The sequence below is a fragment of the Rana temporaria genome, chromosome 11 (genome assembly GCF_905171775.1).
Source record: "Rana temporaria chromosome 11, aRanTem1.1, whole genome shotgun sequence".
NCBI lineage: Eukaryota > Metazoa > Chordata > Amphibia > Anura > Ranidae > Rana > Rana temporaria.
In genome coordinates, this window is record NC_053499.1 from 107,516,629 (window position 1) to 107,533,592 (window position 16,964).

General features: G+C 48.4%; 1 protein-coding gene across 2 annotated transcripts in view; it reads left to right on the plus strand.

Annotated features, from left to right (window-relative positions):
- The first annotated feature begins 251 nt into the window (after positions 1-251).
- The window catches only part of CCS (copper chaperone for superoxide dismutase), a 259,850-nt gene continuing 243,137 nt past the window's right edge, over positions 252-16,964 (plus strand). Inside the window, exon 1 of one of the 2 annotated variants that reach the window (XM_040328802.1) lies at positions 252-392. In XM_040328802.1, the coding sequence (XP_040184736.1) occupies positions 357-392 (36 nt within the window). In that variant the 5' untranslated portion in view covers positions 252-356. The remainder of the gene's footprint in view (positions 393-16,964) is intronic. The other variant, XM_040328801.1, reaches the window with a different exon arrangement.

The window sequence follows — 16,964 nt, forward strand, 5'->3', positions numbered from 1 at the left end:
TTGGATAGTATTGATAATAAACGCCTGAGTATTCTTACATGACAGCACAGACTTTTGTAGTGAACTTTACCTCCATCTTAGAACTATTCTTTTATCAACCACGCCTCTCCGTAAGCTGAGTCTTCTTGCTACAATATTTATCATTCTTTTTACAAATTGTTTTTATCGATGTCTTCGAAAATCCGCCATTTTAGGGAAGATAACCAATAGCTGCAGGCAGAGAAAACTGCTTCGCCAGAGGAGACAAACAGAATTCGCCCTCTGGTGTCTGCTCGGTGTATCGTATTTTCTGCCTTGCCGAGTCATGACATGTGAAAGGTGAAGTTCAAAGGTTGTCGGCTAGTGAGCATAACATCATGGATCCCTCAGGTCATACTGGGGTGTCGTGTAAGGTATATATAATTGTCCTGCATGTGCGGCCGTTATTGGGCATTGTGTAACTTATAGTGATCATCGGCGTGTTTTCTGTGCCCAGTGTTTATTCTGAGTAGGCATGACTGGCTAAAGGTCAGGTTAGACAGCACAGACGCCAATATTCATTTCTAGTGTTTTCATTAGATGGATGTCAGGGTCCCAGCAAACGTTTATCTATCACAATGCCAAGTCTGAGTGCTGTAGCTATACACTGGGCAATTCATAAAGGGTGTTGTCAAATTCTGTTGGGGCACAGCTCCAATGGCCTACGTTTAGATGCATGTCTAAAACTGCTGCACCTCTGAAAAGCGATCTGCATTTGCACCGCTTTTCAGAGGTGATTGACTGAGGATGATGAAGTGATGTAATGCCTCCTCACCACCTGTTTTGACCCCATTTTTTCCAACGCACATGCCACAACAGCATCTTGTTGAGGGCCAGACTAAGTGTTCCAGCCGCAAAACATATTTTTTAAAAAGTCAGCAGCTACAAACACTTTCACTGCTGACTTTTAATAAGTACACTTATCTGTCCAGGGAGCTGCCATTTTCCTATTTTTACAGATCTGTCCAGGGAGCCCGCTATGTCGCCCCCTCCCCCCGAGACCGATCTGTCCATCGGATCACATACAGGCACCGCCATTCCAACTAAGGGAAACCGGCAGTGGAGCCTTCAGGCTTCAATAGCGGTTTCCTACTTCGTATGCATGAGTCGCGTGGCGCTTTCTGAATTGCCCTGTCATCTTCTGGGACATACACAGGTCCCAGAAGTCTGTGGGGGGGAAGAGCAAATGATGCCCTGGGCTACGGCCGAGCTAGGACGGGAGTGCACTCAGTACTTTAGAAAAGGTAAGTAAGAAAAAAATAATAATACTTTTCCAAAATCAAGTGGTGGATGGGTGGTCTGTCCTTTAAGAGAAAGTAGTAAAAGTGTGTGGAACTGCGCTTTAATAAGTTCACCTTTTTAAAAATATTAATAAATGCACATGTTTTTGTTGGTAAAAAAATGTATTTTTTTCTTCTATGAGGCAGACTCTTCGTCTAGCTCTGTACCCCTTCCTCTGTACAGGCTGTTGGTTTCAAAGCTGCAGGAAGAGTGAATGGACTACGAGTGTTCTGATCAGCATGCTTGCGGTCCATTGAGTTCAAGCTGCCTCTAGTTTATTCATTCACATATCTCTGCGAAAGAATGATACGGCTGTGCAGGGCAATTTTAAAATGTGACAGTAGCTGTGGAGGAGAGGTGAGAGGATGTACTGCACAGTAACTTGAAAGTTGAAACTTTAATTCTCTTCAATATTAATTTTGGACCTGGGAAGGTCCGTAAGTATATAAACTTATAGAAAACAAATACCTGTTGCTAAGAATAACAGTTGCAACTCTTCAAGAAATGGGACCCTTTCAGGGGGGCAGTTGGGGGGGCCCCTCTCTTTCCTCTGACCCTCAGTTACATAGTAAGTCAGGTTGAAAAAAGACACAAGTCCATCCAGTTCAACCACAAAAAAATAAATAAATAAACAAAATAAAAAAACACAGTACAATCCCATACACCCAACTCCATACCCACAGTTGATCTAGAGGAAGGCAAAAAAAACCAGCAGAGCATGATCCAATTTGCTACAGCAGGGGAAAAAAAATCCATCCTGATCCCCCGAGAGGCAATCGGATTTACCCTGGATCAACTTTACCTAAAAAACTTAGTACTCAGTTATATTATGTACATTTAGGAAAGAATCCAGGCTTTTCTTAAAGCAATCTACTGAGCTGGCCAGAGTCTGTTTTTTCACAGCTCTTACTGTGAAGAAACCTTTCCGTATTTGAAGATGAAATCTCTTTTCCTCTAGACGTGTCCTCAGTGTTGACCGTAAAGTGAATAACTCAACACCAAGTTCACTGTATGGACCTCTTATATATTTGTACATGTTGATCATATCACCCCTTATTCTTCTCTTCTCAAGAGTGAATAAATTCAGTTCCTCTAATCTTTCCTCATAGCTGAGCAGTTGTTTTGTGTTTCCAGACCCTCCAGGAGCACGACACGTTTTTTATTTTTCCTAGGTCTGGCAACTGTGGTTGGTGGACCCCCCTTCTCTGGCATCGTCCAGTACTGGTTGTGGCCAAGTCTTGGGTGTATTAGTTCCTGTTTTTTCTGCCAGAAGGGTTCCCTATTTTGGAGGTACTTGCTTACCTAGTGTAAGTGGTGGCAACTTCCTTTAGGTTTTTTTCCCCAGCTCTGCCTGGTGAAAGACTTGTCCTCCTCTGCTTCACCGAGGTGTACCAAAATGGCGTTGGGGGACTTCCGGTGACGCGGCAAGATGGCACCGGAAGTCACATGACGCATTTTCCGGCGCCGTGTTGATAAGGAACACGGCGTTGTACACTAAGGACATGCTGCCTGGGACAGCAGCCTTTTTCTTCGGCCGATCTGCACTCACCGCATGGAGCTTGAGGACAGGCCTGAGGAAGGAGCACCCGCTCGGATTGAACCAGCGGCAGCCTCCAGTTCCCATACTGCCCCCAAGGTAAGCCCTTGTCTGTGATTATACAGCAGGGGACCTTTTTTTTTGTATGGGCCTTCTTTTCTTATGGTTCTTGTTTCTGTTTTTTTGCCCAAAAGAAATGTTCAAACTGTAGAGCCAGGCTGTCTGATTGATATAAATAACTTGTTTGTGAGGATTGTATTCCATCTAGGGCTAGTTTAGAGACTACCTCTTTGAAAGAGTTAATATCTTTTATGAAGGAGGTTGTAGCCTCCTTCCGGTCTTTTAATGACAGAGCAGCAGGTCTGGGGCCTTCTCCATCTGGTCCCAGAACTCAAGTGCCTTCGGCCTCAGTTAGACCCCTTCCTCGGTCCGAGACCAGTATATACCTCTGATCTGGAAGAAGGGAAGAACCCGAGCTCTTCATCTAATGGGGATTCTACATTGGTGGAGGAGGCAGGTAGCTCTAGTTATCTTTTTCCAGCAGAGGATATTGATGAACTTTTAAAATCAATATATGCCCCGGAACAGATTGCCACAGCAAATCCAATCTGTGCAGGATAAAATGTATAGGGGTCTTCGGGGGGGGGGAATCAAGAACTTTCCCGGTACACCAGTCACTTAAGGATATGATTCTTTCAGAATGGACGGAACCTGAAAGGAGGTTTTTCCAGTCTAAAGGGCACAAAAGAAAATTTCCTTTTTGAAATTGAGGAGACTTTCTTTAAATATCTTAAGACTTAAGAAATTTCAAGGACGGTAGGTCTCATGACCTCGTGTTTCCCTGCGGTACCATGGGCAAGATTCCATCAGAGACCATTGCAGAGATTCCTTCTGGAAAATTGGGATGGGGACGCCAGGTCCCTAGAGTCAAAAGTTTGGTTACCTACCAAGGTAAAGAGAAGTTTGTGGTGGTGGAGGAAAAATCTGCACCTAACAAAAGGCCTGCCTTGGTCCATCTCGATATCCAAGAGGATCACGACGGACGCAAGTGCCTGGGGGTGGGGAGCCCACCTCAAAGACCAGGTCGCACAGGGGAAATGGTCCTTGAAGGAAGCAAGAGCCTCATCGAACCAGAGGGAGCTGCTAGCGGTGCAGAGAGCCCTGCAAGCTTTTCAATAGGAGGTCAGGGGTCACAATCTCCAGATCCTGTCAGACAACATTGCGACAGTGGCGTACCTCAACAAACAAGGAGGCACGAGGAGTCGAATTCTTCAAGGAATTGCACAAGAAATTTTGTCTTGGGCAGAAGTAAATCTAGGCTCAATTTCAGCAGTGCACCTGAAGGGGACGCAAAACAGTTTGGCAGACTACCTCAGTCGCCACAGGGCGGAGCGAGACAATTGGTCACTTCATCCAGAAGTCTTTTCGGAGATCACCAACAAATGGGGTTGTCCCGAGGCGGATCTGTTCGCAAATCAGGACAACCGCAAGACAGAGGAGTTCTTTTCTCTAAACCCAGAGGATCGATCACTGGGGATAGATGCCCTGGCGAATACGTGGCCCTTCAACCTCTGCTACGCCTTTCCGCCAATCAGACTCATTCCGGAAGTGCTCCGGAAGTTTCTCCTAGAAGAAACAGACCTTATTCTGATTGCCCCCTTCTGGCCCAAGAGGCCATGGTTTTCCCTGCTACAGTCTCTGGTCTCGGAGCCTCCACTGAGACTTCAGAACAGAGAGGACTTGCTGTCGCAGGGTCCAGTGTCACACCCACAGGTGGTTTCATTAAGCTTGACAGCTTGGTATCTGAAGAGAAGATACTGAAGGCTCAGGGGTTTTCTGACAAGGTGATCAAAACCTTGGTAAATTGCAGAAAACCAGTCACTAGAGCCATTTATTCCAAAGTTTGGAAACAGTTTAATTCATGGTTGTCTGAAAACCAAAGATCAACGCATGATGTTCCTTCTATTTTGGAATTTTTTCAAGAGGGTGTCGACAAGGGTCTTTCAGTTAGTACCTTGAAGGTACAGGCGGCAGCTATCAGCGTTTTCCTCCAGTTTTCTCTTTTGGAAAATCCCACGGTAGCTAGATTCTTTAAATCCATTTCAAGGGCCAGGCCAGTAGTGGTAAGAAGTTGTCCAACTTGGGACCTGTCCCTGGTACTTCAAACTCTGGTAGAGTTTCCTTTTGAGCCTTTAGAGCAGGGGTGGGCAATTATTTTTTCGATGGGGCCACATGAGAAACTAAAAATATTTTGGAGGGCCGGGCCAAAAGGCTAAACTCAATACTACATAAAATCAATTGTATTTCTTTATAAAAAGCAGTAAATATCATTGTTGGAAAACTGGTACGAGTACTTGTTATAGACATGGCACAGGAGGGGGACAGGGGCTGGGGACATGGCACAGGAGGGGGACAGAGGCTGGGGACATGGCACAGGAGGGGGACAGAGGCTGGGGACATGGCACAGGAGGGGGACAGAGGCTGGGGACATGGCACAGGAGGGGGACAGAGGCTGGGGACGACACAGGAGGGGGACAGAGGCTGGGAACATGACATAGGAGGGGGACAGAGGCTGGGGACATGACACAGGAGGGGGACAGAGGCTGGGGACATGACACAGGAGGGGGACAGAGGCTGGGGACATGACACAGGAGGGGGACAGAGGCTGGGGACATGGCACGGGAGGGGGACAGAGGCTGGGGACATGGCACGGGAGGGGGACAGAGGCTGGGGACATGGCACGGGAGGGGGACAGAGGCTGGGGACATGGCACGGGAGGGGGACAGAGGCTGGGGACATGACACGGGAGGGGGACAGAGGCTGGGGACATGACACGGGAGGGGGACAGAGGCTGGGGACATGACACGGGAGGGGGACAGAGGCTGGGGACATGACACGGGAGGGGGACAGAGGCTGGGGACATGGCACAGGAGGGGGACAGAGGCTGGGGACATGACACAGGAGGGGGACATGACACAGGAGGGGGACAGAGGCTGGGGACATGACACAGGAGGGGGACAGAGGCTGGGGACATGACACAGGAGGGGGACAGAGGCTGGGGACATGGCACAGGAGGGGGACAGAGGCTGAGGACATGGCACAGGAGGGGGACAGAGGCTGGGGACATGACACAAGAGGGGGACAGAGGCTGGGGACATGACACAGGAGGGGGACAGAGGCTGGGGACATACGCTGGGGACATGGCACAGGAGGGGGACAGACGCTGGGGACATACGCTGGGGACATGGCACAGGAGGGGGACAGACGCTGGGGACATACGCTGGGGACATGACACAGGAGGGGGACAGAGGCTGGGGACATGACACAGGAGGGGGACAGAGGCTGGGGACATGACACAGGAGGGGGACAGAGGCTGGGGACATGACACAGGAGGGGGACAGAGGCTGGGGACATGACACAGGAGGGGGACAGAGGCTGGGGACATGACACAGGAGGGGGACAGACGCTGGGGACATGACACAGGAGGGGGACAGACGCTGGGGACATGACACAGGAGGGGGACAGAGGCTGGGGACAGGCAGCCACTGTTTAATCAATAACAATTGATTAAACAGTGGCTGCATGTGATGGCACAGTGGTTGCGTTTGATGGGCACAGTGGCGACAATTGATGGCACAGTGGCTGCGTGTGATGGGCACAGTGGCAACAATTGATGGCACAGTGGCAACAATTGATGGCACAGTGACTGCGTGTGTTGGCACAGTGGCTGCGTGTGTTGGCACAGTGGCTGCGTGTGTTGGCACAGTGGCTGCATGTGATGGCACAGTGGCTGTGTTTGATGGGCACAGTGGCTGCGTGTGATTGGAACAGTGGCTGCGTTTGATGGGCAGAGTGGCTGCGTGTTATTGGCACAGTGGCTGCGTGTTATTGGCACAGTGGCTGCGTGTGATGGGCACAGTGGCTGCGTGTGATGGGCACAGTGGCTGCGTGTGATTGGCACAGTGGCTGCGTGTGATTGGCACAGTGGCTGCGTGTGATTGGCACAGTGGCTGCGTGTGATTGGCACAGTGGCTGCGTGTGATTGGCACAGTGGCTGCGTGTGATTGGCACAGTGGCTGCATGTGTTTGGCACAGTGGCTGTGTTTGGGAACAGTGGCAACAATTGATTGCACAGTGGCTGCGTGTGATTGGCACAGTGGCTGCGTTTGATTGGCACAGTGGCTGCATGTGATTGGCACAGTGGCTGCGTGTGATTGGCACAGTGGCTGCGTGTGATTGGCACAGTGGCTGCGTGTGTTTGGCACAGTGGCTGTGTTTGGGAACAGTGGCAACAATTGATTGCACAGTGGCTGCGTGTGATTGGCACAGTGGCTGTGTTTGATGGGAACAGTGGCTGCGTGTGATTGGCACAGTGGCTGCGTGTGATTGGCACAGTGGCTGCGTTTGATGGGCACAGTGGCTGCGTGTGATTGGCACAGTGGCTGCGTTTGATGGGCACAGTGGCTGCGTGTGATTGGCACAGTGGCTGCGTTTGATTGGCACAGTGGCTGCGTGTGATTGGCACAGTGGCTGCGTGTGATTGGCACAGTGGCTGTGTTTGGGAACAGTGGCTGCGTGTGATTGGCACAGTGGCTGTGTTTGGGAACAGTGGCTGCGTGTGATTGGCACAGTGGCGACAATTTATGGTGGCACAGTGGCTGCGTGTGTTGGCACAAGTGGCAGCATGTGTTGGCACAAGTGGCTGCGTGTGTTGGCACAAGTGGCTGCGTGTGTTGGCACAAGTGGCTGCGTGTGATGGGCACAGTGACCCCTCCCGGCCCTGCCTACTGTTATCACCGCGGCGGGGAACATTAGACAGCGTTCGTTTGAACAGCTGTTTTCCCCGCTGCGCATAGACACTCCCCCTTGGACGGATCTGTCCAATCGCGAGCAAGGGGGAGTGTCTATGTGACTCCCCCTTGCTCGCGATTGGACAGATCCGTCCAAGGGGGAGTGTCTATGCCATAGACACTCCCCCTTGGACGGATCTGTCCAATCGCGAGCAAGGGGGAGTGTCTATGTGACTCCCCCTTGCTCGCGATTGGACAGATCCGTCCAAGGGGGAGTGTCTATGCGCGGCGGGGAAAACAGCTGTTCAAACGAACGCTGTCTAATGTTCCCCGCCGCAGTGATTAACGTGGCGGCGGTGGGCCGGATTAAAAGGTCCGCCGGGCCGTAGTTTGCCCAGGTCTGCTTTAGAGGATATTTCTGTTAAATTACTTACCTTAAAAACTATTTTTTTAGTAGCTATTACCTCAGCTCAGTAAGCGAGTTACAGGCCTTATCAGTGAGGGAGCCTTTCCTCACGATTTTTGAGGATCGAGTTGTATTGAAAACTGATCCAGGTTTTTTGCCTAAGGTAGCTAGTACATTTCACAGATCACAAGACATTGTACTGCCATCCTTTTGTAGTTCACCACAGGGTGATCAGGAAAAGAAATTTAGTTTTTTAGATGTAAGAAGAACTCTTCTTGCATATTTGGAGGTCACCAAGGTCTTCAGGAAGACAGACACTTTATTTGTCCTTTTTTCAGGTACACACAAAGGTAAAGGTGCATCTAAAGCCACATTGGCTAGATGGATTAAGCAGGCCATCTCAGAATCCTATAAAATCAGAGAAGTTCCTACACCTTTTGTTACAGCACATTCAACAAGAGCTTTGGCTGCATCTTGGGCTGAGAGGGCTGGTGCTTCACCGGAACAAATCTGTAAAGCTGCCACATGGTCCAGTTATTCGACCTTTATTAAACATTATCGCCTGGATCTGCTATCCGCTCAAGAACAGGCGTTTGGTGGAAAGGTCCTTCAGGCAGTTGTCCCACCCTAGACTGGTAAGTTCTGGCTCATCGTCTCATGGGCTGTCCTGGAAGACGCTTGAGAGAAAAGCTGAGTTAGGCTTACCGGTAACTCCTTTTCTGAGAGTCTTCCAGGACAGCCGGATTCCCACCCGGTTTTGTTGTATGGAAGTTATGTGTTTTAATGCATATGTTTTTCAGGGTAGTCCTACGGTTCTCGAGAAGACTGGCATGGGGCCTGGAGGACCGCCCTTTTATCTGGTGGGGGTTAACGTGTTTCCTGTCCTGGTAGGAGGAGCCCTAGGTCTCATGGGCTGTCCTGGAAGACTCTCAGAAAAGGAGTTACCGGTAAGCCTAACTCAGCTTTTCTGCCCAGCAGTAGAATTATGGTCCCGGCTAATGGTTCGGAGTAGCTGCATGGGAGAGTGTTCTTATTTAAGTAAACCATTTAACACCATGATGAGCAGTTATTATTACAGCCTAAACCGCTTACCACTAATGCTGGGGGGGAGGGGCGGATTTTACTACAGCTTAGGTCTGCCATTGACCACCTATGCTGGCACAGTTTCTAAGTACAGCCTGAGCCTTCACTTACTGCCTATGCTGGAGGGGTTCCCTATAATAGATTGTGTCTACTGCTAACCACCCATGCTAGAAGGGGTTTCTTGGTACAGCCTGAGTATGCCACTGACCACCTATGCAGGAAGGTTTCCTTTTATAGTCTACGTCTCGCACAGACTTCCATTGCTGAGGGGGTTAATATTACAGCCTAAGCCTGCCACTGACATGGCTGTAATATGTGGGGGACATGGCTGTAATATGTGGGGGACATGGCTGCATTTGGGGACACATTTAAAAAAAGTATCGGTATTCGGTATCGGCGAGTACATAAAAAAAAGTATCGGTACTTGTACTCAGTCCTAAAAAAGTGGTATCGGGACAACCCTACTTTTAACAAAGATAAGCAAAAGAAGGGGACTCTCTTTGTTGCTTCAGCCCCTTCCAAAAATCCCCAGTGGCGCAGGGGTAGGGGGAAGGTTGTCACATTTTGTCAAAGAATGTGCAGAAATTTCCGACAATTCCTTTATTCTTCGAACATTGTAAAGGGGTTACAGATTGAAATTGAAGAGCCCCCCCCAGAGGTTTTTTCTTACTCATCTGGAGAGAAACCAAGAGAGACGACAAGCCATGTTGAATCTAGTTTCCGTGTGGAAACAGAGGGGGTCTTATCTCCTTTTCCGGAAAATCAAAAATTCAGAGGAATTTATTCCCACGTTTTTGTGGTTCAAAAAGCCTCTGGCGGCTTTCGAATGGTCGTCAATTTAGGCATCCTGAACAAATATATTCTCTACAGACGTTTCCGGATGGAAAACATTTATTCTGTAAAGGAATCTATTGTGGCCAGAGATCTTCATGGTTACCCTGGATCTTCAGGAAGCTTATCTTCATGTTCCAACCTGCCAGAGCCACTGAAGGTTCCTCAGATTTGCGATTCTCATGGACAATGGGCCGAGTCATTGGCAGTTCAATGCCCTTTCTTTCGATCTCTCGGCAGTACCCAGATTGTTTACAAAAATCATGGCCGAAGTCATGGTATTTTTTCGGATACGAAGTGTATCGATCGTCCCATATCTGGAAGATTTTCTGATCTTTGCCCGAGTCCCTTATCCGGGATCTGCAGTTGATCTTGCAGACCTTTCAGAGTCTGGGGTAGGAAGTCAACCAACAGAAGTCTTGTTTGGTGCCCTCCCAGAGCATACTTTTTCTGGGTTATCTAATAGACTCTATTGCTCGGGAAGAAAAATCTTCTGAGGAGAACATGATGAAACGTCTTCTCTCCATGCAGGCCTTCAAATTGCTCCTACAGACCTCTCTTCGGCGGATCATGCAGTTATCATGCAGTTATTAGGATTAATGACTGCAGCCACCCCAGGGGTGCCCTGGGCCCAATTACACTCCAGACCCCTTCAGGCGTTTCTCTTAAGCCATTGGGATCGCAGTAAGGATTCTCTAGATCAGCTGGTTCAGCTGCCAAGAGAGGATTTTCTCAATCCCTGTAGGGAAAGCTCCTGGTGGGAGGAGCGGGAACCCCTGCAGGGAGGGAAGAATTGGGCGCAACATGCTCCAGTAAAAGTTACTACAGACGCCAGTCTGTGGGGCTGGATTGCGCACTCTCAGGGCTGGTAGGCCCAAGGAGCTTGGTTGCCAGAGGAGGCAGGCTGCTCCTCAAATTTCAGGAAACTGCTAGCTGTAGGGAAAGCTCTCTTGACTCTGCAAGAGAGGGTCTGTTCAAGAGACCTATTGGTTTTCTCAGACAATGCCACTGCGGTGGCGTACCTGAACAAGCAAGGGGGCACTTGTTTGGAGTCGCTTCTAATGCTGTCACAGCAGATTCTGTCCTGGGCAGAAATCAATGTCGATTCTAATGCTGTCGCAGCAGATTCTGTCCTGGGCAGAAATCAATGTCGATTCTAATGCTGTCGCAGCAGATTCTGTCCTGGGCAGAAATCAATGTCGCCTCAATCAGAGCAGTCCCACATCAGGGGTTCAGAGAATATGTTGGCGGACTATCTAAGCAGAGTGAGCGAGGGTCCTTGGGGACAGATGCTCTCTCCTTCCCGTGGGATTTCGCTCTGGCCTATGCCTTCCCTCCTATTCCCCTCTTACCTCTGGTAGTTCGGGAAATTATTCAGGATCGGGCAGAAGTGGTTCTGATTGCCCCCTGGTGGCCCAGGAGGAGTTGGTTTTCCTCTCTGAAGACCCTCCCTGTGGATCTTTCCTGGCCCCTACCAGATCGGAAGGATCTACTCCATCAGGAACCAGTGTTGCATCCCAGCCCTCAGACCTTCCATTTGACGGCCTGGAGGCTGAGCAAAGTTTTTCATGCTTTCCTGGACAGCCGCAAGTTGGTCACAAGGAGAATCTATGGGAAAGTTTGAAAAACTTTTATTTCCTGGCAAAGGAGATCCGGTTGGATCCTTCCCCCCCCCCCCCTGTATATTGGATTTTTTTGTACAAAGGAGTAGAGAAAGGTCTGTCTGTCAGTGCACTTAGGATTCAGATTGCGGGCCTGTCTGTGTTTTCAGACAAGAGGCTAACGGAAGATCCTTTAGTCAGGAGGCTCCTTTCAGCCAGATCTTGACATGCTCTCAGGATCGTCAAACATGTGCCTCTTTGGGATCTGTTATTAAGTGTTAAAGGTGTTGTAAAGGTAATTTTTTTCCCCTACATAGCTTCCTTTGCCTTAGTGCAGTCCTCCTTCACTTACCTCATCCTTCGATTTTGCGTTTAAATGTCCTTATTTCTTCTGAGAAATCCTCACTTCCTGTTCTTCTGTCTGCAACTACACACAGTAATGCAACACTTTCTCCCTGGTGTGGAGACAGCCTCTTGAGGGGGGAGGGGGCGAGCAGGAGTGTCAGGACGCCCACTAACACACAGCTCATTTTTCTATTTGGGGGGAGGAGGAGGAGGAGGTGGAGAAGTAACACCGATTTTGAAAGATGGCGCTCAAACACATTGCCACTGACTAATCTATCACGAGTAGATCATCTAGATAGGCTGTTATCGCTATGCCCTGTGCCCTCAGATTTGCAAATAGAGGGGCTAGAACCTTTGTAAATACCTGGGGTGCGGTAGCCACACCAAAGGGCAGAGCCACAAACTGGAAGTGGCGATGTTCTGCCAAAAACCTTGAGAACTTTTTGTGAGCGGGATGGATAGGCACATGTAAGTATGAGTGTTTGATGTCTATTGACGCCATGAATTCTCCACCTTGTAGGGTGGCAACCACTGATCGAATAGTTTCCATTTGGAAATGGCGAATTTAGAAATTGATTTAGAGATCTTAGATCCAGAATGGGTCCGACGTCTCTGTTTGGTTTTGGGATCACAAAGAGCTTTGAATAAAAACCTGAACCTTTTAGGGGTACTTCTGTGATCACCCCTTGAGACAGCAAGTGATCTAATATCTTGAAGGACGCTCTTTTTAATGGATCCTTGGAGAGCCTTGAGCTTCGGAACTATAAAGATGGGATCTCTCGAAATTCCAGCTTGTACCCTAGGTATACTGTGGATACTTCCCATTTGTCCTGGATTTCTGTCTGCCATGCCACTGAAAACTGACAAAGCCGTCCCCCCACTCGGCCGAGCATGGGCACCTCTTCACGAAGAGGCTTTGGGGTTCTGCTTGTTAGCCTTTGAACCGCACTGCTTCTTGTTCTTTTGGGCCTTGTCTTCTGTAGCCTTTGTGGCTGGCTGAAAATGCCATCGCCACTGTCTGGAGGTAGATTTACCAGGAACCGGGGAGAGAGAATGTTTAAAACAAGGTCGCTTATTTTTCTTCTTCTCTGGTAATAAGAGTGGTCTTTCCACTCGATATATTTTTCCAAATCTTCCACAAAGAGGCGTTCGCCATGGAAGGGGAAACTAGCCAAAAGATTTTTGCATTGTGCCTCTGCTGACCAATGCTTTAGCCAAAGAATTCTGCAGGCCCAGGTGCCACCGGAGAAATTGTTACCCCTGATTGTGGCAATGGCTCCTCCTGTATAGGTATGTAAAAATTTACAGGGGAGGAAGGTACGGAGCAGGCACGACTAGAGCCCCCTGTCTCATGCGGCGGTGCTTTCTTGTCTTTCTTGGTCCCTGTACTCCTTCTAAGGTAAGACATATTACCAAGCAACAAGCCGAGGTACCACAATGCACTTACTTCTGGGCTCAGTTTAGCAATCTACATCAAGTATGCAACTTAAACACACAGTTTCATGCTATAGAGTAGGTGTTTCTTGGTAGTGCCCCACCAACCCCATAGAACGTATGTGCCCCCTGAATGCTGCTGTGTCCCAATAGGGATGGACGAGAAGAGGGGGGGCCGCCGGGGGGGCGGGGAGCAGCCGCAGCGTGACATGACAGACAAGTGAACTTATTACAGACGCTTCCTGCGCTACTCTGCATGTGAAGAAAATCTACTCCCCACCCCCCCCTCCCACTTTCCCGGCCGCGGGCCGGTACTTTGAGACCCCTGAGTTAGACCTTGCGAATTATTTTCTTACAAAAAAAGGGCGCCGAACCCTGGTGATCTTTGAACTCTCATGTTGTTCAGGTAGATTTCTATCACTCAAAGGTTGCCTGCCTACCTCTGCTATAAATATGCTTTGTTCAGATTTCATGTCAGGGGTTTACAACCACTTCAAGTTTGAGAATACTAAGAGTGCTGGGCTATATATATTTAGCAATAGCTGAGCATTTGACCCTTTCACTGCCAAGTCTGTACGCCGTACAGACCTACAAAGGGGCCTGCAGGTGGCCAGGTCAGTACGGCGTATGGACCTCGTATCTCCCTTTCCTATAAGCTTATGGTCACTTCAATGACCATAAGCTTATATTGGAATTGTTTAGCAGACTCTGCTGAACAATTCTATAACTCTGATCGGTGGATTACAACACACTGATTAGAGTTATTAACCCCTAATGTGACTGCCGCCACCTCCCTGTCCTCAGCCTCTCTTCCTCCTGCAGCTTCCTTCCACCCAAAATGACCCCCCCCCCCACGCAGCCACAGTCATAAGCCGACATCCCTCCTCTGCCACTCCTGCTGGCTTCAGGGGCCTTGGGAGGATCTAGATGTCTCCCCCCATCACTCAAATAGCCCCCCAATACCAGCCCCCACACCGCCGATCCATCCCTGCTCCGACTGCTTCTCTCCTGCACAGGGCTTGACAAATCCCGGTCGCCATGGCGACTAGAAATAGGGTCCTGGCGACTTGGCTTGAAAGGGGGCCATCTGGTGGTGAGCCGTTGGTATTACAAGTTATTACTACCAGATGTGTAAGCTGGCGCCATCTGGTGGTGGCCGTTGGTATTACAAGTTAAGCATTACAAGTTAAACAGCAATTCTAATGTTATTTTTCACTATTTTCACTGCCATCTTCTTCCCTCTAATTAGAACCCCCAAACATTATATATATTTTTTATCCTAACACCCTAGAAAATAAAATGCAGATCGTTGCAATACTTTCTGTCACGCCGTATTTGCGCAGCGGTCTTACAAGCGCACTTTTTTTGTGAAAAAATTACACTTTTTTTAATTAAAAAAATAAGACAACAGTAAAGTTATCCCCATTTTTTTTTTTTATATTATGAAAGATAATGTTACGCCGAGTAAATTCATACCCAACATGTCACGCTTCAAAATTGCGTCCGCTCGTGGAATGCCGACAAACTTTTACCCTTTAAAATCTTCATAGGCAACGTTTAAAAAAATCTACAGGTTGTATGTTTTGAGTTACAGAGGAGGTCTAGGGCTAGAATTATTGCTCTCGCTCTACCAATCGCGGCGATACCTCACATGTGGTTTGAACACCGTTTACATATGCAGGCGTTGCTCACGTATGTGTTCGCTTCTGCGCGCGAAACTCGTCGGGACGGGTGCGTTTTCTGGCTCCTAACTTTTTTTAGCTGGCTCCTAGATTCCAAGCAAATTTGTCAACCCCTGTTCTGGTCCGGTAAGCTGACAGGCTGGGGATCGCAGCAGGGGGTAGGGGTGTTTGGGCTTTGGGGGGGCTTGGTTAACATGAGTTTGCCACCCCCTAAGTGTAGAACCCTGAGCGCCTGCAGCCATCACTGTGATCGCTCCTATATGCCCACTGACATCTGATAATAGTAACCGAGAGTGTTACAATATATCAGCCTGTCAGTTTATGAACGAGTGCGGAATCTCTTTACAGATTCCTTATTCATTCAAGTAAAGTCATACAGAGAAAAGGACCCCCCAAAACAAATAACTAAATTATAAAATTAAATATAAATACAAACACAGTAAGAGCCCCCCCCCCCCCCCCCAGGTCCGCCTGCACTCACCCCTCCACGCATATCTCAGCTTCTCCTTCAGATCTATCCTGATTGGCCAGGAAGAGAAGCCGGAAGACAATATCAATTCGCTATTGTCACAAGTGGGTAGGTTTGGGGTGAAATGCTCTGCGCCCCAAGCCCAACCTGTTTCAAGCCAATTGGAGCCACAGGGAAAAAAAGAGAGGGAAAAAAAGAGTCCAGCGCCCTGCAGGCGGGTGGCGCCCCTACGCCCCCAATGGACGGACCGCTCCTGGACATGGAGTGGATTCTGTCAAGCAGATCTGCCTGCTCAATGGGGGATCTGTCTGCTGATCCCCGCTGAGCGGGCGGATGACAGGTTCGTGTCCACTCCGCTGATGCAGAGCAGACACAGACATAGCCCGCTATTCTCTATGGGGCAGTCAGATGGAAACGGACCGCCTGTCTATTTCCATCGGATGCCATTCGATCCAATCTGCTAGATGGGTGGGGAATGGAATCCCCATCCGTCAGTTTTTAGGGAACTAGATCGGATGCAGGCGGGTGTAAATGGACACATGTCCATTTACATCAGTCTCTCCATAGAGAACAATGGGTGGTCCGTTGCCTGTGCCTGTCCGTTTTTCAGGTAGGCCCATTCCGTGTGCTTGTGTGAAAAGGGCCTAAGGCCTTGTTCACATGTTATTCTGGATGTAGCACTTGCGCGAACAGAGCTGTTGCTCCCAATTTTACATCCATATAGGTCTGCATGCATGTCCCTGAGCTCACACTGTCTGCGTTCGGGGTCATGTACCCACACGGATGTCAGATTGGGAACAGCAGCTATGCCTGTGCAGTTGTTGCATCACAATTGACATAAATGGGACTGCCTGTATGGGGATGCACGGAACACCTGTGCATCCCTGTGGGGGTAAACGTGGCCCTCCATGGTTGTACACTTTAGTATGCCACATGTGAACAATGCTTTAGTACTAATTTAGCAGGAATTTTGTAAGTTACATTGTGTTTATGTACAATATTAATGATTTTAGTGTATTTTTAGTGAAAATAGTGATATGATGAACATTTGCGCAAATATTGCGGAGTCCAAAGAATCTGTAGCATTTTTTTTATTTACTCTACGGGTCACGTGCTTTTAAAAAATTGTCTAGTTTCAGGGGTCTTTTTAAATTCTGAAAGCTGTAAGTGAAAAATTATTTTTTGAGAACTTTTTGGGTACGTACGATTTTCACTATTTTGCAAAAAGTTGCAATTTAAAATGTACAAATATTTGTTTACTCCATACAGGTTAAGCTTTTATATTTAGTATTTTGTAAAATTAGCTATGTTTTTATCTGCTAATAATGGTTTTAGTGTATTTTTTGCCAATATATTGGTTTGATAAACATTTGCGCAAATACCGCAGGGTCTAAAAAATTTGTAGCATTTTCTTTTTATTCTAGAGGTCATATGCTTTCAGAAAATATATGGTTTTGGGAGTTTTTCCCAAATTCTGAAAGCTGTAA